This window comes from Zootermopsis nevadensis, unplaced genomic scaffold (genome assembly GCF_977971745.1).
Source record: "Zootermopsis nevadensis isolate Lab colony 2312 unplaced genomic scaffold, Znev_1.0 Znev_ptg000025l, whole genome shotgun sequence".
In the NCBI taxonomy this organism is placed as follows: domain Eukaryota; kingdom Metazoa; phylum Arthropoda; class Insecta; order Blattodea; family Termopsidae; genus Zootermopsis; species Zootermopsis nevadensis.
The window spans coordinates 10221251-10247386 of record NW_028259157.1 but is presented as its reverse complement, the minus strand read 5'-3'; the positions used below and the strand labels follow the sequence as shown (position 1 = coordinate 10247386).

General features: G+C 36.4%; 1 protein-coding gene across 5 annotated transcripts in view; it reads left to right on the top strand.

The window, feature by feature from the left end:
- Positions 1–2735: 2735 nt before the first annotated feature.
- LOC110833525 (uncharacterized) overlaps positions 2736–26136 on the top strand; it is a 30893-nt gene continuing 7492 nt past the window's right edge. For 2 of the 5 annotated variants that reach the window (XR_002544234.2, XM_022071696.2), the window contains exons 1-19: positions 2924–3233; positions 3667–3819; positions 4459–4640; positions 4954–5077; positions 5643–5981; positions 6324–6472; positions 6926–7090; positions 8302–8558; positions 9879–10214; positions 11879–12499; positions 15417–17675; positions 18810–18937; positions 19159–19266; positions 20232–20417; positions 20771–20935; positions 22087–22269; positions 23330–23485; positions 24530–24649; positions 25972–26064. Coding sequence is in view for 4 of the 5 variants with exons in the window: in XM_022071696.2 (XP_021927388.2) it covers positions 3111–3233; positions 3667–3819; positions 4459–4640; positions 4954–5077; positions 5643–5981; positions 6324–6472; positions 6926–7090; positions 8302–8558; positions 9879–10214; positions 11879–12499; positions 15417–17675; positions 18810–18937; positions 19159–19266; positions 20232–20417; positions 20771–20935; positions 22087–22269; positions 23330–23485; positions 24530–24649; positions 25972–26064 (5847 nt within the window). In the remaining variant the exon portion in view is untranslated. Of the gene's footprint in view, positions 2882–2923; positions 3234–3666; positions 3820–4458; positions 4641–4953; positions 5078–5642; positions 5982–6323; positions 6473–6925; positions 7091–8301; positions 8559–9878; positions 10215–11878; positions 12500–15416; positions 17676–18809; positions 18938–19158; positions 19267–20231; positions 20418–20770; positions 20936–22086; positions 22270–23329; positions 23486–24529; positions 24650–25971; positions 26065–26136 lie in introns of those variants that run through there. The other 3 variants (XM_022071697.2, XM_022071698.2, XM_022071699.2) reach the window with 3 other exon arrangements.

Sequence of the window (26136 nt, the reverse complement as noted above, 5' to 3'; positions counted from 1 at the left end):
GATGGTGGAAGTAGCACATACCTGTGAAATGGTAAATTTCTACCAGACTCCAAAATTTCACAACCCAGAAGACTAGCCATCTTCATGCTTGCCACTGTAAGAATCTCAGATCTGATCTTTGAAGAGTTTGCTAAACAGAACAGAATAATGTGAAAAAGAGTAGATGCCTAAGTAACTTAAATGTCCAATATAATTTTTAATGTAGGCCCATTGTAAGAAAAACTGGAACTATGAGGTGAAGAATGAGTTGGAGCTATACAACCTCTCCCCCCAAGCAACCTACATGGCATGTAGGGGCACTGCTTTACTTTTCTATTCTCTTTTGCAATGTTTCATAGTTTGGCATAATCAACACCAACAAATACACAACACTGAGCTCTGCAACAAGAACATTATAAACATCGAAGCAGTTATACACTTAAATGGCACAGAACATTCTGTGCTTTTGGGCGCAGGTACCCACATCGGCAAATCCACTCGAAGATCTGAGCACCTCTGAGACTCAATGTGTTGACGTAACATCCGCGTTACTATGTGTAAAGCGTCTTGTAAGCTATCTGTGCTTACGATTATACAATAGTAGCTGTGCCACCGCACGCTGTTTTTGCTATGTGCAAACGTTACGTCGATTGCCGCGAGGACCTGGAGGTCAGCAGCGGTGAGAAAAGGAAGTGGAACGAGATGGTGTTATACTCCCTTTCGGTATTAACATGTGACTGTTTTGTGTGGGATTCCCATTGTCATGGATAAGTTTACACCAAGAACATTGCGTGTTTTTGTTTGTATATTATATAAGCCTGCAAGGAAGTGTGCGATAGAAAATTCAGGAGAAAGATTCTTGGGGTTTTGAATAAAATGAATTTCTTTTTCCTCACGCATATGCATCCTTTGCTTCAAAGTTCAGAAACCAGTAATCGAAGCAACTGGGGTTTCTGAATTTATAGCAGAGTAAAATAATGGAAAGACATTGAGGTAATTTCAGCGGCAGCCTGCATTTACATCTGCAAAATCTTTGCATAGAAAAGGCCAAAACCTGAGGCGAACAAACACTGTAGACATAACAGCGGGACTTCCAGAATGAAATATAACTACAAAACGATTACGAAATTGTGACCGTTTACTGCTACGGACCATCGTAACCGGTTCATTTAACATTGCGTACATATACTGAACTTACAGAGGACCCAAAATAACTAAGATCTTCGTTGTTCATTATAAATGCACACGTGAGTGGAGGGAAAGACTGCGAAACGATAGTTGGTAAAATCTTAGTTTATATAAATAACCCAATTCTTCCTTGTACTATCGGATGTAGAATAATTACGTTTAGACAACAGATGAAGCGCTTGCGGTTTCTCCCACCTGACATATCGACCTTTCCTTCTAATTTTACTGTGACGTATCTCAAGCTTAGCATTATTTTGCGTACACTGTATTATATTCTCCTGAAATCAAAAGAGCGGTCTTATTTTTTGTGACGGTTTAGCGACTCAACTCCTCTCCAGCTCTACCACGTGCTCTCGCAAGCAATGTTTGTGTGACCTGGAAATCGTGATGCACCCCCACCACACTCTCCTCTTGTTCACATTCAGATCGCAGCACTTGTTAATGATTCATGTACGTCACATAACAATGATGTTATACTGAGGCCTAAACGCTTGTTTTTTAACAAATTTGCTATTTTTAAAACTTTGTGTTCCTAACAAAGTTGTTCTTTGCGCACTATCGGTTGAAAACGAACAGAAAACCGAAGATTAAACTGTTTAGAAACTTAAGGGCCAGAAAACATCACAATAAAAATCATCTTTATTATTACCTTATGTATCCTGTAACTCAACATAAATTGAGTATGTGACAAAAATATTATATGTAACGTATTCAAAACAACAGCGAAACACTACAAGATAAAGTCTGAAAGTTTCTGTCTATGATGTATTGTAATTTTCGTGGACTTTGTCTGCCTTCTAAATTGTAAATAAAATCAAAACGTTTCGAAAGCTGGACTCAGCTTCCGTCCTCAGGTAAAAAGAAGAGCGAACAGAAACTGTTTTTTTGAATGGTCTGAAGCTTTCACGGCGACTAAATATAATGAATTCCTACAGGCTACCAGCCGTGCCAGGTGATTTAATGAAGAAATCATATCTGTTGCGCCCCCTGGTTGAGAAGGCCTGAGGCTAGTTCTACCAGGGGGCTCAACATATGGGTTTCTGTTCTCTCTCTTTTTCCTCGAGACAGAACCAGGGTCCAACTTCCGAAACGATGTGATTTTATGTAGACAATGGACAGAGTCCAATAAAACAATTTTACATACTGCAACAAGAGTGTAGTTGTCGGGCCAAAACCGTGCGTTCCTCGTCTGTTGGACGACAGTGGCAAAAGCATCAGAGTAGTGTGAGGGCTTTATGGCTCGCTCTCTTAGTTCCTATGTCGGAATGTCTTTGGTTCACATAATGTATTGGTTTATTTACCTTTTGCCCGCAAGCTAGTGTCTTGCAAAACGCGATATTCCTAACCAAATCAATGGGAACATAACGTGTGAACAGAATCAAAGTCCTGCTAATTTAACTGCTTTCTTAGTTCATTAATGTACAATCTCATTTATACATTCCTTACAAACACTGAGACATAATTTTATTCTCGTGTTTTCGTTATTTATATTGTGTCAACAAAGAGTTTTGAGAAAATAAATGCTCAACGTCATTGCAGGAAGCTCGAATCTGATGTTAGCTCATAGACTCGTGCACAATCCACGAGTATCCATGATTCCGTATAATAGGGAGTAGGATGACATAAAAGGAAATACGCTGAAAGTCTGTTTGGAAAACAAGGGGAAAGAAGTATCTGTGTGGGTACGTGATGCATAAGACAGTTCATTTTTGTTGTGAGTGGAAATAAAGTTCATGTTATTTGAGGAAAAAGTTAAATGTAACTTGGACAAATGTCTAGTTTCATGCTTTTAGCTAAAAGCATATCAGTTTGGTAAACATTTCTACCTGTTGTGATGCAAACGGAACTGCGACATATAACATACGAATTTTTGGGAATTGATAGGAATTTTATATTACTCTCGGTGGTAACTATACGTATTCAGGCTTTGAGTTAGAACCTGAATGCAAAGCTACTCGATTCATTTGTCAGGCGCCATCTTGTTTTTATTTGGTAATTTTGGTTACAGTGTAGTGGACTGTGTGTGTGTGAACGTGGTAAACGTAAATGAACAATTTCTGTTGAAAGTACGTATTTATTATAAGTACACATACTTCACTGTATCCAATTTGCTTTAATAAAAATAATTTTTAATATAATGTAATACATCAGATTCTAATAATCGGCATGGCAATGGACCGGAACAGAGTATGTTGATTTCAACGTTACTTGAATTGTTTAGTTTCGGTGAACAGTGATACTGTAATTGAGGTTATGTTACTTTATTTTACACATTTTCGTTTCATGAGAAGGCGAATAAATGGAAGTAATTATGAGGTGTAAACTCTGAGGTGCAAATATTGTTTTGTATTCTGTGTACAGAAGAGAAGAGCAGGAGGATAATTTATTTGTAATCCATATATCCATAGTGCGTCTGTAGTCATGTGAATTTAAGATGTGTTTGCTGATCAGTTGTTAATAAGTGCGTTATTTTAGATGGTTTGTGGGTTTATTTTCTAGCCATTCACCGTCATCATGGATAGTGATGGTAATTGTGGGCCAGGAGGCCCCAAGATTATGGTATTTCGTCCCACATATGATGAATTTAAAGATTTTTCCAAGTATGTTGAATATATGGAATCAGTTGGAGCACACAAAGCTGGTTTGGCCAAGGTATGTGATAATGTACATAATCTTGTAGTTTACAGCCTATACCAAGTTACTCTTCAATCCCCAATTTACAACATAATTTCCAGAAGAGTAAGATAATTGAACTTTTTTTTAAAATGTTACAATTTTACTGGATATAGTTAAGGTGGTACATAGTTTTCTGCATGTTGTATGTGGAATATTGTTGTTTGTTAATATTACTTTCTTTAAATTTAATTAATGTTTGGAAAGTTGGTCTTGAAAATGTTGTGGTTTTATGAAAATTATTGTGTGTGAAGTACTATAATTATCAATAGGTTGATGTTATATTCACACAGTATCTTGATAAGTGTCTGCAGCCATTTTAAATGTTGTAGTGGACGTTTAAACTTCATTAGCAAAACACTTTCTTGATGTAACTTTATCATGCAGTAGATTTTTATAACTACTGGTATAGTATCTTCTCTTACATTGTATTTGGTAAATCATTTATATTTTCAGCTTTTCAGTAATGCTGATGAAACTGCATCGAAAATAATTGCTCTCCACATTAATTGAACCTACAATAAGCCTATAGCAAAATTGCTTGAAACATCATGTCATGTTTGGCTGTTTTATATTTCCAGTTTTCTCGGTATTCTTCTGTCATGTTTGTTTTTGTAGGTAATACCACCTCCTGAATGGAAACCACGCAAGGCTGGGTATGATGTGGACAGTATTAACATAAATATACCAGCTCCAATCTGTCAAGTTGTGGATGGGAAACCAGGATTGTACACACAAATTAATGTACAGAAGAAGGCAATGACTGTGAAAGAATACCATGACATTGCAACCAGTCCCAGGTAATTACTTGAGAAGTAATGTTAGAAATTGTAACTTGTAATATATATTACTCATTGTTCAAAACTTGGAATTTTTTGTTTCATGTGTAAAGAATGGGTAGATCATTAAAAAACATTTACACATGTATTAACATTATTGTGTTTTATTGTTTCATAATATTAAATCGGTATGTGTATTTATTCTTGAACTCTGCATCACGTCAGAGTTGTTAGCAGCTGTTTTTGAAGCATATTTGCTTTTACTGATGTTGGTGAGTTTTATACTCTTCTCTCAGTTTCTTTTTTGTTTGTTCATATGTGCTTCTTTTTTCAGATATATGACACCGAACCACTTTGATTATGAGGATCTGGAACGTACGTACTGGAAGAAGATTATGTATGGCTCTCCAATCTATGGTGCTGATGTGTCAGGGTCCCTTACAGATCAAGATGTTAATGTGAGTATTTTTCTAAGATTCTTGTTTACATGACCTTACAATAAAGTAAGTGCTGTTGTTACAGTGTATAAAGAGAGGGAAAGTGGAAAGAAGAGAGATGGAGAATATTATCACTGCGTAGTGGGATTTGTGGTTCTCATGATGGTGAGTATGAAGATGTCTGTCTTCTGGGTTGTAGCCATATAATCTGTTGAGTAGGAAGAATTAACATTCTGTTATGTGGTTCAGATGCACATGATGGGCATACAGTTTTGGATATGTACATCAGTTTTCTGTATTTATTTACTGATTATTTACCAACACTTTTAATTGCTCATGTTATATATCATTGAATGATCTAATGGTTAGTGAATAATGAATTTGAAAAGGTCCATTTTACATTATTACCCTGGTGTTTGCTTGAAGGGATGAAAGTTTCACTGAGAATAGATGAGTCTTCAGGTGGAGATTTGAAACTGTGACCTGTAAACAGTGCAATAACGTCTCATACTCAGTGTGATGTTTGGCAAGTTTTCCATAGAATAATCATATTCACATTAACATTTACTGTATGGTATATTTTCAGATTTGGAACATCAACCGTCTGGGAACAATTTTAGATTACGTGAATGAAGATTATGGTATCAGTATAGATGGTGTAAATACAGCATACTTATATTTCGGCATGTGGAAAACGACGTTTGCTTGGCACACTGAGGACATGGATTTGTACAGTATCAATTACTTGCATTTTGGTGCACCAAAGACCTGGTATGGTATACCTCCTGAGCATGGTCGTCGGTTTGAAAGGTTAGCCAATGGGTTCTTTCCAGAGGCCTCAAAAGTATGTCCAGCATTTCTCCGTCATAAGATGTCACTCATCTCTCCACAAGTGATGAAGAAGTATTCCATTCCCTTCAATAAGGTTTGTTTGAGTTGCAGAAAGTAATAGTTCTGATCAAAATTTACTGAATTATGGTCAGTGGGAAATTTTTCAGCTGTTAGAAATAGTTGCATTGTTTGGTGAGCAGTTTTATCTTTGGAATGCGTTTAATTACCTAAACTTTGTTTATACAAAGAAGAACAAGTTAATTTTTTGTCTTATGTAGTAGAGATTTGAAAGCTTGCTGTCAGGGTGAGTTTGAATTTGAACCCTTCAGGGCAGCTTAATTGTGAATTCTGTATTTTTCATATTGTCTTCTATAACTGAGTATGGTTTGCTTATATACTACTGTTTATTTCCTTTTCTGGTTTTGTTGTACTTCAGATTACGCAAGAGGCTGGTGAAATAATGATCACTTTTCCATTTGGGTACCATGCAGGATTCAATCATGGATTCAACTGTGCGGAATCAACAAACTTTGCAACGCCTCGCTGGGTTGAATATGGAAAGAGAGCCTCACAGTGTTCTTGCAGGTCACAAGTAGTTTTCATGTTTAATGTTTTTGGTGTTTTGTGTGTGTGATGATGGGAAATATAAACACTTGGAAATATTTATTTTATCACATTTTGAAATTTTCTTCTTGTAATGATGTTTTGATCAGTATGTCTGTCTATTTTAAAGGTACAAAATGTTTGAAAACATGTTAAATGATATATTTTTCACAACAGTTTTAGTATTTATTATAAATAAATAAATGGATAATTTTTGAAGCCTATGTCACAAAATTAGTTCTTATATCAGGTCAGTGGGCATGAATGCTATATCATATGTTGAAATACCAGAGATACATGTACAAATGCAACATTAGATATGTGCAGTTCAGTATGTGATTTTTTACACAGGTTGTCATTAACACAGTAATTAAATAAGGTATTTAAAACACTATTATGTTGATTTGTGAAAAAAACTTTTTATTGTGCTTCTAGAGGCGACATGGTGAAAATAAGTATGGATACATTTGTAAAACGGTTCCAGCCAGATCGCTACCATTTGTGGCTTCAGGGTAAGGATGTGGGTGCCCATCCTGAAGATCCCTCCCGACAATATGCTGCTCCACCGCCCACACAGCGAGATGTTTTAGTTAATAAGAAGTGAGTAAAGAAATGCATCTTTATACTATACAAGAACTCTTTTTATTTGGTAGTTTTAAGTTCAGTTGAATTCATCCTTATGTTCAGAAATTAAAGGGTTTGGAAGAATAATAAAATTGATTCTTGTACAGTGAGTCGTGTAGGGTAATACAAGTTCGTCATGTGAGAATCATCAACAGCAATATTTCTTCATTTTCAATTGTTATGTGATGTGCACACATGTAAATGTGTAGTTGAAATATGTTAGATATTACTGACATTGAATACCAAATTTAAATCATTGAATGTTTTGTTAAGTAAAAACTTGTTTAGATTTGTTATTTTTCTCACCTTTGTCTTCCAATGTTGCTTTTGTTTCAAAGGGGCTGATGGATGAAAATTCTGTAATTATCTAAAGCTTCCTGTAATCCCTCCTTTTTTAAAAAATTATTTTCATGTCTTCACTCTCTTCTTGATGTCTTTCAGCACCTGACAGCTCTCATATTCCCTGTATCCCATGGTTCTCTTTTCATTAAATTTTAATTCTTCTGCCTGTTTCAATGTCTTGTTCTCTCAGTTGTCTTTACGTGGTCCAGCCATTGTAGTTGTTTCTGTTCTAATTATTATTATTCCTATCAAGGTTTTGGCTGATGAGCTGTTCCAAGGTTAAGGGAGCAATCAGTGTCACTTTTTGTGTCAGGTTTATAAAATACAACATTATATGGATATCCAATTCTGGTAACAAATTTTGGATTCAAATGTTTCCTCTAAAAATTTAATTTCTGTGAGTAATTTTATTCATTCTTTTTTCCCCCCTCATTACTTCTCATCATATTTCATATATCTATTGCTTGGAGTTTAATTTTGTTTCTCTTTGTAAGTCCCCATGTTTCAGTGTTAAATCTTAGAAATGGTTAAGAATTCCTTTGTAAATTGTTCTTTAGCACTGTTTTGGGGTGTATCTGTTCCATATTATTCCTTTCTGGGTTCTGTCCTTGGTTACTTTATTGTTGACTTTCCTTAAAATTTTTTATCTTCTTTTTTTGGGCTTTGTTGTTCTGTTACACCGTCAACCAACTTCTGACCATATTGATTTTGAACATAGGCATTTGGGAGGGCATTTTTTTAGGAAAATTTTTATTCCTAAAACTACAGTCCTTGTAAACATTTCATGTAATTATCGGTGTTAGTGCGTCACATATTTTATGTGTTCTGTTTGACTTTTTTGTCAGTAATCCAGTTCTACCACAGTCATTCCTAGAGGCACCAAAGAAAAACCCTAAACGCCACCCTATTCATAAGAAGAAGGGATCTGGAACATCAACAGGAGAGGGTGTACTGACGTCTATTGACCGAACAGATGAAGTGCTGGCTGAAATACCTCCAGATGTGCAGAAAGTTCTTGAGGAGATGGCACTTGAAGAGGAGGAACCAGATGAAGACACGTTAGAAGTCCTTGAAGATATCTGGCTGAAAGCTGGTGAAATGGGTGAGAGAAAATACATATTTACACACAATGTTGTTTATGAAGACTCCAGTGTTAATGAGCAAAATACTACACTTATTAATGTTTTTACCGCAATAATAAACAGTATTTAGTATGGAGATTTCTGTCTTCTGGGTTGTTGCGCTGTGTAGTCTGGTCGATGTTAGCCAGCGTTTCAGAGGTCAAACTGCCTCCGTCATCAGGCTACTCCATTCATGGTCCGGCTCTTATAAACCTAGCCCCACAACCTATTGGCATATTCATCGCCCTGATGACGGAGGCAGTATGATCTCTGAAACGTTGGTTAACATCGACCAGACTACACAGCGCAAGAACCCAGAAGACAGAAATCTTCATACTCACCGCTGTGAAAACCTCAAATCTTACACAGTATTTAGTATGTTTGTGAAATTAATATTCTCAGTAACATTTTTGGTATTGACACTTCTCCACATATGTGTTGCATCTGTCAAGCAAGTCTGATACAAGTCGGCTTGTTTATTCTCATGTCTGCATGTGCAGGTTGTTATGGGTGGACTGTTGCTTGAAAAAGATTAGTCTGATAATTTGTCTAATAAGCAGTCATTTGCAAGCACAAGAGGTTATGTTATGTATGAGTTATCTTGTACTCCTTGGTTCAGGTAATGCTAAAGATGTTAAGAATGTTGAATTGGCATTTGTTATTTTCATATATATTTGTAATAACCACTTCAGAATAATGCTGTTTTGTAGTAGTGTCATATTGTAATATATGTTGTTAAAGTTAGGAGACAGATTTTATATCTGTTTTTAAACTGTTTCTGGACATTACAAGATACCATTACAATGAGTACTTTTTTGAAATTAATAAATTCCCATTGTGGTTATGCTGTTGTGTTCATTGATTTGAAATTGCTGATATACCCCAACCACATTGATACTAAGTTTCAATCTGTCTCTTTAAGACACTTTCTTGGTTAGCATTTGTCTGGTTGTAGGTCAGTGCCACCACTGAAACTAATACATGTTAGTGGATGCTATCATGTACAGTTTAAGGAGCCATTTTTTTTAAGTATTACATTTAAGTTTGTTTGCAGAGTGAAGCGCTACGTTCAATAACTCCTTGTCCCCAGGTAAGAGGGACAATTACAGGTATATAGAATAAGTATGTACTGATAGCCATTAAGGTTTTTCTTCCCCATTTTGGTGGTGGTGAAACATACTGCAGTTGAGGTTTAAATTTAACTGGTCTTCTGCTTTTTTTTAGCAATGCCTTGTGTGAATGCAGTTATGTGACCCAATTAGGATTTATACCACTTGTTCAGTGAGTAATGCTTGTTGCAGATATGAATGAGGCATCAGTTTACAGTGAGATACGTAAGAAACATGCAAAGAAACGCAAGCGCCAATCAAACTCTGAAGGCCCTGAACAGAACAAGCCTCGTAAGAAGCGGCCTAAGGTGGAGGTCATCAATACTAGTGCAGATCCCATGGTTTCATATTCAGACATACAGATGAGCAGTGTTCCCAACAGCAACACTGGTATCAGTCAAGCCATTAAGAAAGTCAGAATCAAGCAGGTGAAGAAGGTGAAACTACAAAGTGAGGATGACAAGTTGCAAACAGAAGTGAAGCCTTCAGAAGATCAAAAGTTCTTAGATGAAACAAGGAGGTGCTCTGGTAAGTATTACATTCATTACCCTTATTGCATGTTTATTGTTTATGGTGAAATCTTGAATAATTTGTTTGGATCAGCATTTTAGATACCTTAGTAGTATTCTGAAGTGGCCAAGTATGAGATTAAATGTGTTGGTACAGTACTGAATTTGGTATTTGCATTTTTACTATTTATTTTACCGTACTTGAGAATAAAGAAGGTTGATGTGTTACTATTAATGCATTTGACTTTATCTCCAGTTTAAGAGAAGCAGTTACATTAATTGAGATTTTTCTGGTGTGAGGAGGGTTCTGATGTGGTTACTTGAACTATACTAAGATTGTTTCCTGCCAAACCATGAGCATGTTTGTATCTCAGTATGTGACAAGCCTGCATGGTATTACAACTTAGGATTCAGGAGTAAGGTAGTGGTGTTTTTATAAGTTTTTTAGTTGTGCCTGAGTTAATAGTCATATCATGGTTTGTATGAATTATTTTGCAAGATTTTGATATCATGAACTCTTATACAAGTACTGTATTAAAAAATTAAAAATAATCCAGGCTGTAAAGAGACCAGGTAGTTACACTGGGGATAAAACATCAACATACTTGCACAATAATATGTGCCCTAAAAATGCCTGGCTGCTAGAGGGCATCTGAAGGGTGAGGGCCTCACTGTAAGGGGTTAGTTTGCATACACATTCTGGATAGTATTGTGTATTTATTTATTCATTTATTCATTTATTCATAGGACTCTTTCTTCATTGGATGACACCTATTTCATATTGTGATTTACTGCAGAATATCCTGGTACCTTTTTCATGTTTTTCTGAGTGGTTTCACGCAAATGAATAATTAGTCTGTGACTTCTCTATCACCCATTTCATTTCTCATCCTTCATTCATCATTCATATTTTAACTTACCTCATTCATAGATATGTATAACTGTGGTGGTTACTGGATGCTGGGAACGACCTGTTCAGGTACCTGAGCACTGCGGGTCCCAACTCTTTGTTGGCTTGATCTATAGACATTTGGTAGGACTCCTTTGACGAGGGATCGGCCCGTCGTAAGGCCTCTACCTGTACACAGGACAGCACAACACAGAAAAACGCAGACAAACATCCATGGCTTGAGTGGGATTCGAACTCACGGTCCCAGTGACCAAGCAGCACAAGGCCCACGCCTCAGGCCGCACGGCCACTGCAGACCCCAACTGTGGGGACTGATATTGAAATTAATAATTCAATTTAACATACATTGATTGTGAACAGGAAAAATACTTCTATTCAGTTGCATAAACACTTATTGTCTTCCAGCACCCATAGGCAAAAGCTGTCTTTGCTTTAATCAAGTTTTTATTGCACAGAGTATGATTTAGAATGGTATTATATATAACACATATGTTTGATCAGTTATAGGTTATATGTGGTTTTCTTTGTGCAATGTTATGCAGTTTAGTCTGTTGGAAAAGTATAAATTATTAGTACCAGCATTATTTTTCTATATGGTGTGGACTGTCATCTTGGTTATTATGTGTATGTGTGTGTGATTTACATTGTTCTTTTATGTTTCTGCTTTGTATTGCTTTTGCATGTGCTTGATTCTATAGCTTGTGTTTTCGGTGTTGGTTGTTTGACAGAAATAATAATGACGTGAAATAGTGTTCCTGTCATGGATGTTACAGCCATCCTTTCTGAAGATGGTGGCAGACAGAGAAAGTCTCAGTCTGGCCACCCAGGCAAGAAACAGAAGTTACCTATCAGCGTTGGGAGTCATATCATGGCAGTTCCTTTCATCAGCCATGTTGCAAGACAGTTTCCAGACACAGGACAGATTGTGGGGCAGCTTGCAGGCCAGGTCCCAACTTCAGCCGCATCTGGCCAGTTCTTGGCCAAGATCCCAAACATCAGCCGGGTTGTTCCGAGTATCCGGGGCATGGGCGTGGTCATGGGCCAAGGCCAGCCCACTTACCAGAGTCCAGTTAGGGGTAATATATTACCCACACACCAAGTCCTGGGCAAGGGGCAGGTTAGGCCAAGGGGCAGAGTATTCTTCAGGGACCAGATTAGGCCTAGGGGCCAGATTCCAGTCAAATCTGCAGGCCCAGTTCGAGTCACCAGCCACATCTTGGAACAAGTTGGAGGCCAAAGCAAACCTGCTACTTATGTCCCAGGGGTGAGACAAATTCCAGTCTCCAGTGAAAGTCAGGCGAAGAAGACTTTGGGACTAGTCTCTGGTCAAGTTGTGGCTCGTGAACTGGTTGTAGTACCAGGGTCTCAGCCTAAAGTACATACATCAGCTGGAGGTAAGTTAAGAGTGATTGGGAATCTTGACATGTTTAAAAGATGTCATTTTTCAAAATATAATATGTTTATGTTCCACATTTCTGAAATTGGTACTGTGTAAGTTTCAGGATATGGTGGTATTACAAAGAGAATGAAACAAAATTTTATTGCTGGCAGCAAGTTAAATGCTACTTCACCATACCGTGTTGTTGATGTGAACATTCACAAGATCTTTGAGTTGAAAGGGATGTGAGATCCTTAAAGATTTTATTAACATTATGAGTAGTCTAGTTTTATCATGTGCACTGTGATGGGATTTTAATTTTAAGAAATTAATTCTCTTTCTTTCATAATTTATTAACTTTATAAATAACAACAGTAATTAGCAAAAGCAGCAACATTGTAAATAATAAAACAAATAAATATAATGAAATTATTACACTCCTAACCAAGAAATTATAGCAGAACCATACCATGCAAGAAATCTGATGTTGCAGTTCAAGACTGGAAAGATACATGTTTACTAGTTGACATTTCTATACCAACTGATTAAAACATTGTGAAGAAAGAATTGGGAAAGAATATTAAAACATGAAGATCTGATTAAAATATTGTGTATGTGGAATGTGAAGGCAAAGGAAATTCCAACTCCCTCATATTTGGGAGGTGCTGGGTTCAGATTCTGGCCCAGAGACCAGCTTTCCTGAGTGAGGTTTTCTTCGGTCCCTTCAGGCAAATGCTGGGATAGTATTTTAAAATCAGGCCATGACCACTTCCTCACATCCTTTCCAATAAATTGTTCACTATCATCTCATTTGATGTTACATAGCTACTGAAATAAATAAATTAATAAATATTGGTGCAACTGGATGCTGTGTTGATAATTTTAAAGCATTTAAGTGACGTCCCTGGTATGCACTCCAGTGTGGAAGTACGAAAGACTGCCATTCTGAAAAAAGGCACACTTTTAACTTAAAATGTATTTTCCAGAACCTACTATGTAATGAGCCTCAGAGACAAGGTTTACCCCTGTCTCATGGACAGATACTCTGTAACATAGTGTAAAAATATTAATGATTACTTTACACAAATTTTTGTAATTCTTACAATTAAATTTGTTAACACTGATTTCATGTAACATTACTTTGTTCTTTGCATAACTGGTTTATTTACCTTGCTATTTTCTGGAGTGTCAGATGTTGACTGTACTGGTTTTTGTGTTGTAATTGCCCATATTTTAACATTTCTTCAGCAGCATTAATTTTATAGACTTTTTTTATTTTAGAATCTCTGAGGTTTTCAATAAAGAGCCATTTCTATATGAAATAAAATCAGTGTAATGTTGAACTACTAGATTGATTTTGGCAGGCAAAACATATGCACAGTGAAATATTGAGAATGTTTTGAAGGACAGCAGTGGGCTGTTAGTTTGTTTTTCTTTTCGACAAGTAGATATACTTTCCTTATCTTACATGTCGGCAGCTCTTTTTGTTCAGTCATAGTCCAAAATAATCTGTGGGTATAACATGATCACCCTACTGTCGGTATGCAGTGTGTTGCAATATTACACATCTGTTTCTTCTTGATGCATGAGAGCTTGTCCATTGTTATCAAGAAAGTGGAGAAACAGACCTTGTCCTTCCCAAAATAAGTCCATTGTTATGAGATTTGGTGATCAGTGAGACAATTCTGTTGGGTCATCTGTCACTTGGAGCTTTTTTACATTGGTGGATTTGTCTAAACTTAAGGATTCGTAGGTAGTTTGCAGCCTTAAGCTATAGTAAATTTGTTAATGTTTAATGTGTTGATGAATATAAAGGCATGTTAGCTAGACTAATTCTTTCAGCACTTCATTCCAGATGGCATTTCAGTGCCGTCTGATTCATTAATGTTTTTTAAAAAACAGTTCTTCCATTCTCAATTCTGTTATACTTACAATGATAGACTGCTATACTCATAATTCACACCATGATTTCATTGTCACTCCTTTTTTATGTTATTTACAGTTCTTACTGATTTATACTGTATTGTTTATATTGTGTTATATATGTTCTTTTCTCAGTGCTTTTCCTGTTATTGATATTATTTGATGTCAAGTACTTAAAATGAATTTGTGTTTAATTTATTTTAGGTTCTCGGGAATGTTAATTCTTTATTATTATTGTTGGTACTTTTCTTTTATGCTTCTTTATGCAGCTACATTTGTGCATCTTAGCAATTGTGATTCTTTGTGTGAAACGCATGGTATGTGGTTTAACATTGTTGGTGTGTGTCTTCTGTTTTCATTCAGACATTTGATGAATTTTGTAGTCATAATTCTTTCTGCTGGGTGTCAAAGAATGTGCATTTATTTTTGCTCTACTCAGACGCCCTGGAGTAAGCAAAATGAACATGCTATGAATTCTTGATTTTAATTTTTTTCTTCATATGACTATACTGGAATGTTTTTATTCAAAGGAATCAGTTTGTGCAATTTGTAACTTTAATTTTGCAAGTTTCAAACTTATTGCAAATGCAGTTCGATGAAGCATGAAAAGACTTCTTTAATTCGTCAGTAATCTCTTTTATTGATGTTTTAGTATGTTGTCTTTATCATCAGTTATTAGTAAAACATTCACTACCACCACTAATGCCAACTGTGAAGGTGACTGTGATATCACTTCCACCATTACTGCTTATATTGCCAGCTTTTCTTCAAGTCATACCTACTTTACAGTTTACGGATATTTTTATATAAGCCTCCTTGTTCATATACATATTTTGTCTTGGTTGTGATTGTGCAGATGGGTGCACAACAGTTTTCTTTGAAACATCTTGCATGAACATTGTGAGTGCTTGCCTTTGTGAAAAAATGTTTGTGTGGAGTTCATGTGAATTGATATGTGTATGAAATGTGATAATTACAAAAAAGAGTATATGATTATTTTGCTGTTGCAGGTGTCAGAATGCAGTTGCCAGTGTGCACATCTATCGCATCACATTCTGGAGCTGTTGTCATGACATCTCGAAATTCTGGACCTACTGCTGGAAATCTGCCCATTGCTGGAACTCTGTATTCTCCATCAAATTATGTGGGCTATCTTAATGAATATGTCAGATTCATGCAGACTGAAAACAAGAGACAAACGCAGCACAAAATATTTGGGCAGCAGGACATCGGTGAAAATAATACTAACCTAGCATGGTCTATACAGCAAGCCTCAAGTAATAGAAGTGGTGGACAGAGTGGAACCTTCACGGTGGAGGGTGTTGGCAAGAAACCTACAATTGATTTTTGCAGTCATGTTGCAAGAAATACTCATGCTTCTAGCTGGGATTTTACTGTGAAGTGTGTTGGGGATTCACAAACATCAAGTCATCTAGACAGTATTCAGAAGTCTGCACTTGTTGCTGAACACTTAGATAGTGCAGTAGAAATTAAATATCACATGATAAAAACTGATGAAATTGGACATAAAAAGACTGAATATGAAAAGGTGAAAAATAAAGAAACCAAAAGTGGGAAAATTGAAACTGCAAGCATAAAAATTGAAAAGGTTGAAGCTAAAATGTTGGAAGATAAAAAGACTGAAACTAAAATAATTAAAACTGAAACATCTTCTGATTTTGTTGCCAGTACAGCAGTGTCTATGGCAATAAACCCTGCCTTTGTTTCTGGAGTAGGCTCTGAAGAATTAAGTAGGGCAAACATTTCTATGACAGGCTCAACATCAGCCTCAGATTCTTCAGAGGCACAGTCACATAAAGAACTGATGAATGCAATAGGTGGTTTGTTGGAGTTGAAGAATATTCAAGGTGTTGCTGGTACTTCTGGTGGGACTCTAGATGAAAGTCCTTATTCAGTGCAGGAGACAATGGCAGCTTTGCAGAAATTCACAGCAGTCAGCGTGACTCCAATTTCTAGTGTTCAAAACCTGAAGCACAGTAATAATGTGCAGCTGGACACAGGTCAGGCTTCTACCATATTATCGAACGCTAGTGTACCTGAAAGGGCGTTAATGCCATCTACCAGCAAGGGCAGTGCCATTTCTGGACATACTTGTAGTGTATATAAGGTTGACATTCCTTGTGTGGGTTCAAAAACTGACAAGTCAAAATCTGAACCTAAGCCTCAGACTGAGTTTCGGATCCAGATAAACTGTAAAAATGAAATGTACCTTTGTAACACTGAGACTGGTGAAATCAAGCCCTTGAACACGGCAAAATCTGCCAAAAAGTGGAGTCAGACAAATTCAAGGTCTACGCCTGTACAGGTAGAACCTAGTAGTAATGTATCAGCTGATTCAAAGATAACCTTTGGGGAACTGCCTCTCCATCCAGTGCAAGTATCTGGGACTTATCAAAATGTAATTGCTAAGACAACAGACATAACTGTGAAAGCAGACCAGTCCCGGCAGGTTACAGAGACTGCCCCTGTCAACATTCCAATGTCTGGAATGTCTGGCACTCCATCCCCTGTTCCAAAACTGAGCCTATCCCATCCAGTATCAAAGCCTGGAAGTGTGACATTCCCAGACAAACCTGTTACTTCTGTTTCAAAATTAAACCAATCTGAGTCGGTGGTGAAGTCCAGCGAAGGCAACAAATCAAGCGTGCTCATGAAGTCACCCCATGTTCCGAAGTTAGTAATGCCAAGGAAACCTACAGCAACTCAGTCAATGCCCAGTAAATGGCAGAGTGCTGAAACTATGGCTGCAAACCATAAACCAAACCGTAGGAAGCCAACATACATTATACACAATGCACATGGCAAGATGGCTCGTCATACTATTGAATTGCAAGAGGCTTTGGAGTCCTGTGTTGAAAGCATGTTGGCCACAGACAAAGATGATAACTCTGTAACACGTGGACACGAGAATATGTTTGACACAATGATGAAAGATGATACGCCCCTCCCATTTTTTCTAGAGGGGGGGATTCAGACATCTGACATGTCGAATAGCAAGGGCATGCTACACATGACACAACCTGATAGCAAGCAATGGCCGTCACTTGGACATGAGGTGACGGTGGAGACGACTGCTGCCACACCGCCATTGCTTGAAGCATCTCCTCCTGTGCTTGAGCCAGCTGGTTCCCAGCAGATGACTTCCACTGGCGAGGAAGGAAGCAGCCATCCACCACAGTTGATACCCGAGAGTAGTACCAGTATTAGGAATGTCAGCATGGCACACATTACTGCCAAGAACCGAAAATGTAGGTTATATACACTGAATTATATGGAGACTTATTTCTTTGTTAGCTTTACAGTGGTATCACTTTAGTCCATTGTCATATGTTGACACATTTTTTTTTGTCTGTTACATACAAGGTTGATGTAAATTATGTTGGTATTTATATATTTGCTTAACAAAAACCAAACAGCATACAGAAATTAAACTTGCAACATTGGATGTGGAACTTCGTATTTTCTGTAGCATGGTGGAGAGGTAACATAACTTCATTGATTGCTACTAGGAGCACAACTGTTAACATTGCAGTGAAATCATGACTCAGATCAAGAAAGAAAATTGAATTCACATGTATAGGATTTTATGGAATTTCCTCTGAAAACCTGTTGAACAGCTGTTACATGTTTTTAAAGTTGGAGTGCACATTATGTGAAAAATGTTTTTAGTGGGTGTAATTTTACTTATGTTATTGAAGCTAGGGTTAAGAACTTAAATTGCTGTTAACCCATGAATGAAAGTTTAGTATTCTTAAAGTTGTCCTTTGTGCTTAAATAGTCATACAGTGAAGATGTGGGCAAGTGGAAAAATAGCTCTACTCTTTCTTGACCTTGACATTAGCTGGAGGTGAATAGTCATGCTCCTTCCACTTAGCCACCCAGAGACAAACTTTGGTACTTCACTGTATAAGAGGCTGGGTGGGCCCCAGAGCCAGTCTGGGCACACTGGCCAAGAGAAACATTTCTTTCTCTCTTCTGCTGTGGTTGAGTTTTCTGATAAACTTTTTCCTTTGTTACCGAAAGGAAGAAAAATAATGGGGTTAAATCTGGTGCATGTGGTGGCCACCATACAGGACCACCACTTCCAATCCAGCATGATGGTTTTCCCACACATTATGCATATGTAGCTAGATGAATACTTAATGGACAGTTTCCTGATGACAGATTTTTTGGAGTGAAAGTGGAACACAGAAAATGCTGTTTCAGGTTGAGTCACCATTTTACAGTCATGGAAACAATTGCATCTTAAGGAAAGATATATTATCGTACCCAAGAAGAAGGCAAAATTATTTCTGATTTAGAAGACTGCGATCTAAGAAACAGTTCTTCCTGTGTTCCTGTTTTAAAGTATGATGATTTAACATTTGGTGATGTCACCATAGGTCCTGGATATCTGCAAGACATACTGCAGAATTCACCTCCAAATCTTAAGCTGGAGAAGGCATTCAACAGTTACTGGAGCCAAACCACACCATTCTGCTCACTTTGTACAGCATTCAGCATAGGCAAGGTGTGTTGTACTGAACTTATCAAGGTATTTTAATTTTCATCATGCCATGCTGATAGTCAGCAGGAATGCTGACTTCAGAGCCAGAGCCATAGCATAATTGAGCGTGGAGCCTGTGTTGGCTTTGAACTCAGTAGAATAAAATGTGTTACTGAATCTCTCTTGCCATTGTGTTCAAAAAGATTAACATCTAAGCTGTGTGACAGTTATTTAAATTCTTCTAGGGCTGTGGTGGAGGCGGTATGCCCCCTGACTGGAAGTACTCGGATCCAGTTGAGAAGCCTTCAACAAGTTCGGTGTGGCTTTCCTCAAGCCACTTCATAACTAATAAGGTAATCATTCTGTTGGACATGGCTTAGTTTCATAGCTTTCTCTCATTATCTTTTGTAACTTCTTTATTAGCATTGTTGGAAACATGCCCATAGTTTATCTCAAAATGTTATTGATGATTGTGTTGAATTACTAATTTAAACTTTTTCAATTGTCATTATTCTTAAGAAGTCACTATGTTTTGGGAGATGTTTCTTCCCCCGTCCTCAGGTCCATAGATTGTGATTAGCTCTTTCTAACAGGCCTGACTGTGTAAGATCACATGAGGATGGGGGAGGAGCCATCTCCTGAAACTGTTTTTTTGAGGAGGTATAATGATTGTAAAAGTCCAAAAAATTGAAGTTAGTAATACTCATAGAATTTGTTTATTAAGTTTATTTTGTTTTAACTGGATCTATTTGTCAGGTGTTTGAAAAGAAATGTTATAATGTGTTTTAAAAATTTTCTTTATTGGAAAACTTTGTGATTATGTGTGAGTATATTTTAGAATGGAAATTTCTTTTTGTGTTTTCTTGTGTTGTTTCATAAATTTTCAAATCAGAGTTAAAAGAGCTATAGCTTTTCCTGTATGTCATTTTTCACACGCACTGTTCACTGTTTGTTCTGTTCGTTTAAACTGTCTGTTCAAGTGAACAGACTGTACTGTAATGCCAAGTTGGTGAAAAGTTCATTGTCATCAATTTTAAACTTTGTTTTTTTTTGTATGTATATTTACTAGCAGATTTAGGTCGCTACCAACTGATCAATCACATACTTACATAAGTAAACTAGAAACAGCATAATATTCCAGATTGTGGAAGAGGAAGTTGGTTGCCTTGAATAAAGATTTTATAATGTGGAATATGATGTTACCTATTGTGTTTTATGGTTTATTTTAATTTATATTTAGAATTTTTGTTTACAAAGAAATTAGTAGGTGTTGTGCAGGCATTGGTTTGAGCATGTGGTATGATTCATGCTTTAACAGGATTTGAATAAGATGGCTGTGAGCAAGCGCACAACAGATGGTGGGGACAGCTCTGTGCTTTTAAGTTGTCGTGACTGTGGAGTATGCGTCCACTCGGGCTGCTATGGCGTCACAGTACTGCCATCATCTCCTGCTGATCGAACAGATTGGACTTGTGACAAATGTCGTGCTGGCATGCATCAAGTGGTAAGTATGTGGTCAAAAATATTTTCTCTTTCATCATGATGGAGGCATAAACATTGAATTTCAAGTTGAAGTTGCATGAATAGTTTGTCCGATGCAGGATGATTATAAAATAAAAATAATTTTAATTTAAGAAATTAAGTATGTGTAAAGCCTAAAGCCCTGTTATGTAGGACCTTCATTACCAAAACATTTAAAGTTAACCTTTGAGTTCCCTTAATTTTTTGTTATAAAAAAAATTAACTTTATTCATGTAACTGATTTCATTGTTAATTCTTAAACCACATTTTTTTTGTACTTCATGCTAATATTACATATAGTATTTTTTAACATATGTATTGTATCCATGTTTTCAGTATTGTTGCCTGTGTTATGTGAGGGGTGGAGCCTTGAAACGCACAACAGATGCTCGTTGGGCACACATATTGTGTGCTCTACTTCTGCCTGGAGTTGCATTCAAAGATTCCGTTTGCAAGGAACCCATCAGTGTCTTGTCTGTTAGCAAAATGAACACAGAGATTGTAAGCATAAAGTCCACATCTTACTGATCACTAGCATTCCTCCAGTATGGAAATTCCATGCAGATAAAAATACTTTTGGATGAATCATCAAATGTATTTTCCAGGAAAAAGACATAGCGTTTGTAAGGGAGGGTTTGATCGATGAAAACTCAGGTCTTTAAATTGTTATTGCTATAGACACAAGCAAGTACATTGCTTTATATAATCTGAATTATTTTGTTTGTTGTAAGTAGAGTTTATTTACTACCCTCATATTACTTCAGAATGCCTTTGTTGATGGTAATATAGGAAGTGGCTGACATGTCCGTCAGTCATACTTATGTAATTTGTTTTACTTGTTACCCATGATGAATCAGATTTTTTCTTTGTCAACTCAGTGCAAGCTTTTACATACTGATTTTGTTTTGGCAGTGAAATGTTTTTTGAAGGTTGTGCTTTATGGCAGAATCATTTGAGTCAGACTACTTAAGCATTAAGACCTGTTTTATGTTATTGCTAATTTCGGTCATGTGAGATCATATAATTTTCACTAACATCACTTATTGAATTTTATTTTTTATTATACAATTTTCAATTTTTTTATGCTCACAAGATACCTGAAGAGTCTCTCAAACTATTATCTTTACAATGATAAAGCATTTAATTTGCCATTATGTTTAATTTTGGATGTTATTCTGTTGTACTACGCTCTCTTATTTTTACATATTTTCAGAAATTTCTGTGCTTTCAAGTGCTATATTAAATAAATGTGTTATTTCTGATTTTGTTACTTCTACATGAAGTTTCTTGCTCGTCAAAGTTTGCTAATGATAGCCATTTCGGTGCAGTAGATTTTGTACATTTTTTTTTTTTCATTTTGTACTTTGGAGTGTTTTTATGTCTTTATGGTATGTGGTACATATGTAATGAAATTATCTCATTATTACTATTTTTCTGGACGTTATCCATTGTTTAATATTTTAAGACAAGACAGGACCACACCAATGTATTGGCCTTGTCTTAGGTTATTAAATGATGGATTATGACCAAATAAACAGCGATGTTGAACATAATGAACCATTGTTAGAACCCTTTAGAATTACATTGTAATGAAATGTCTGTTATGGTGGTGGTGATGATGATGTGGTTTCAAGTGTGGTTTTTGTTTACAGGAATGCATATTTTGTGGAAACCAGTGTGGTGCTTGTGTTCAGTGTAGCTATGCCAGGTGTCAACACATGTTCCACCCCATGTGTGCATTGCTGTCTGGTGCACAGTTCCACATATCCCCTTGGAGTAATAATTCCTCACAAATTAGTGTTTCATGCAAAGGTCATGCACACAAACATGACAAGGTAGGTACTGCATTTGTGCATATGCTCTGCATTTAGAAGTTTGAGATAATCTTCAAGTAAACTCTCTTCATTTAGACATTGATTGTTTTCTTTGTGTGTTATGCCAATTTGATAAAGTGAATAACAGAAATCTACTAACATATTTTGCAAGTGTTTGCCAGGTTAGGTTGTGGACACGTGTGCATGTGAAAACAAAATGTTTTCTCTTGATGTGTATGTAAATTGTGTGTAAGTGGAAAGCAGATGTCCATGTTACTGTGCTGGATGCACAGTTTTGGATTACTTCTGATTGTTTCAAGTCAATACATGGAGGTTTGTAGTATTGTAGTGTTTAAGAACTTTTACCTCTTAAATAAATTTCCAAAACTTGGATTGAAGAGAGATATATTGTTGATGTAGGTCTTCTCAGTTGTAACACTGAAGATGGAGGTAGTACATTCCTCCAAAATGTTGGTATCTGCATACAGGTCCACGTGGCATTACATTCCAGAAGACCAACATTGACATCTACACTGCCATAAGACCCTCATATCTCATATAGGGTATATTACATTTACATTCAAATTATCTGCATCATGAGAGAGTTCGTCCAGTTACAAATTTATGTTTGCAGACCAAGTCCTCTGGTTTGGGCAGCTGATTAGTTTTTGGGAAAAGTTAATCTTTAACTTTGTCTCTAATATTCAGTGGATAAACTGAAAAGATAAATGTAGAGCTTGTTAGACAGTGTTTGTAGAGCATTTTGAAGTAAACATTGTGAACATATCTTTGTATGTGAAGTTCCGTTTTTAAGAAAATGGCTATCATCATCTATTAACTGTATTAAATGCTCACTGACCATAACTTTCTAAAATAGCCTACTGGTATGACTGGAGTCTCATAGATGTATGAAACATAATATGTGTTTTCTGATGAGAGTACACTTACTCAAGTTTAGAAGATAGAAATAAACATATTTTTTTCTGAGTTCTAGATTGTATGTGCAGCTGTGTACCATATTTATGTTCAGGTGAAGAATGGGGGGAAAAGTGGTAATAAATGTAATGTATTATTTTTCTAGATCTGTAGTGTTCACGTAGGGCAACTGGTATGGGCTCGTCACAAGAACAGACGCTACTACAAGGGACGAATATCTGACATTTCAGAAATCCAATTCTATATGGTTCTGTTTTCGGATGGCTCTTTTAGTGATGATCTTTATCCAGAAGACATTACGGTAAGTTTGTGGCTGAGATATATGAACTATCAAATTCTTAACTTAGTTCTTTTGTTGAAAGGCAACTAACTAACTTTCTAGTGATGTTTCATAGCAGAACAGATTTTTTTCAGATTTTGCCACAGATGTGAATCTTGTATAAACTGTAGTGACACAAAGAGTAATTGTTTCTACGGCAGTATCCTTTATTGTTTTCCAGTAATCTCTGATATTCTTCTGTTACTCATCTGCCTATGTCAAATTTGATTGAGTAAAACATTGGAAGTTGAATTTCATAGAAATATGAACTGACCATTTCATGAAGAAGACTGTCTTCAGGGCTGTTGTGCCATATGGTCTTGTAGGAATTGACTGGTGTTTCAGGTGCTTACTGCTTTCATCATCAGGATCTGATGATGGAGGCACAATGTCTCATTACAGTGAGAACCTTATCTTTTTGAGACGTTAACACCACAGATATCTGTTGGTCAGGATTGAAAGAGTTCCCAGTACTTTTTATGGCACCAACTGAAGACAATTACAGCAGTAAATTCCACACATATCTTGGCTAAACGTTTAACTGGTACTGTGAAATTCAACAAACTGAGGTTTTCTGGGAGAAGGCTATTGTACTGTGCCGCATCAAGGTGGTACTCAGTGCTGGTCCTTGTTTTCAGTGTTACCATACGAACACTATATTAGCACTTCAGTGCAAAAAGTTCAGCCTGTTTCAATATAAGAATTTGTAGACTAAGAAGAGAAGCAAAACTAATTGGAAAATTTCTTTAATATTTTATTACTGCGTATTAGTTTTCCCACTGTTGTTTGTTGTAATGTGCTGTGAAAAGTTGATGTGTCAAATGTGTAGGGAAAACATTTTATTCCTCCACAAGGTTGTGGAGGAATAAATTTTATGATTTTGAGTAAGCATTACCTAGTTTCATTATTTGTAGTGGAACATGTTAAGTCCAGGAGTTGAAAAAGGCTTTGACTTTTGTGTTTTTTATATTTATTTTGTCTATATGCAGTATTTTTTGTTTATGTTTGTGTTAATCTTTGTTCTAGAATTTTGCATGTGGGAAAGATGGTCCGCCACATGTGGGCGCAGATGTTGATGTTCTTTGGAATGATGGCAGAAAGTATAATGGCCATTTCCAAGGAACAAACCACCAGCTGATGTTCACAGTAAGTATTTGTAACAAAATATTCACTTTTTAAGCTTTGAAAAGACATCTTCATACACTAGTAATAGTTACTTCATAAGGAAGGAGTTATGGTGAACATTATTGATGATGTTGCAGGTGTAATTGTAATTTATTTTAATGTGTGCTTTTAGCGTATCTGACAGAATATGTATAGGTGTTACTCAGATGTAGTTTTAAAGTCTCAGTTATGTTACATGATAGTAATTTCTTCTTCTAACACTTAAAATACTCTCTGTGCCAGTGCCTGTTTTATAAAACTGAAGGCAACAGTACTGATGCACTGCAGAATGGTGTCTGACATAGTGACTTGTGTGATGTATGATTGCTGGATAGCATAATAGTTGGAACATGTTGAGGATTTGAGAAGCCATGATTATGACTCATTTTCAGGAATCTCAGTGAGACTTGCAAGTTGCTTAGTTTGGACTTGGTCAATTTCTGAATACACGTATATAGCATGTATGTAGTCTTGTCCTGTGAAATTTAGGTATCATAAACTTTTTATGTAGTCGATTTGCTTGTGACTTATTTCATAATCATTTATCAGTTGAAGGCTTTATGTGGGTTATTCAGCGTCGGATGAGTCGGAAGTATTATCGTGGACAGGTGAGTGAATATGGCGGAAATAGTACGTGAATACAACAGTCTCTGTGCTTGCCACATCTTCAAATATGAAATATATCTCAGATTTTGAAATATTCTGATGATGGTGCTACACATTGTGTATTTTTTTATTTACTCATTTTCTGGAGGTTTTGTAGAAAACAACATTTTGGAAGATAACTCTTCTTTGAAGAAACTACAATGTTTTGGAAGATGGTTCTACTTCGATCTTCAGGTCACAGTAGGACAAAAGGCTAATCTGTTGGGCTCTTTGTTTGGATTAAGTTTAAAAGAATAATTTTACACAATGAAACATATAATTTACTGACACTGTAATAGCAGGTAGATGAATTGGTAGTGCTCTGTACTTGAGAGTTATCCAGTTTGAATCTCTATCAGCAACCAGCTGTCCTGCTGGTTCTTCATGATTTTCTTCAGTCTGTCCAGGTGAATTCCAGAACAGTATCTATCTATAGACATGATAATTTTCCAAATCCTTGACCACTTTGCATTTATGATCAGCTTTCCATCTGATTCAGTGATTCATTAAATATTGTAAATATACTATCCCTCCATGTTGGCATATTTTTTTACCTGAAGATTTCTTTCCCTTCTCTTTTTTATAACAAAATTTACCATATTTTCAAATGGGAATGGTAGATTATTGAATGATACCAATTTGTAATTTAATTTTTTCAGGTTGTTTTTGAAGACAATTCTCAGCTTGTATTGAAACGTGAGGCTATCTACAGCTTGGATGAAGATATGCCCAAGCGAGTAAAAGGGCGCTTGGTACGTGTAAGCTATTATACTGACAAACAGTATGACCATTATAAGAGTAGTCTGAAATGCATGCATATAATT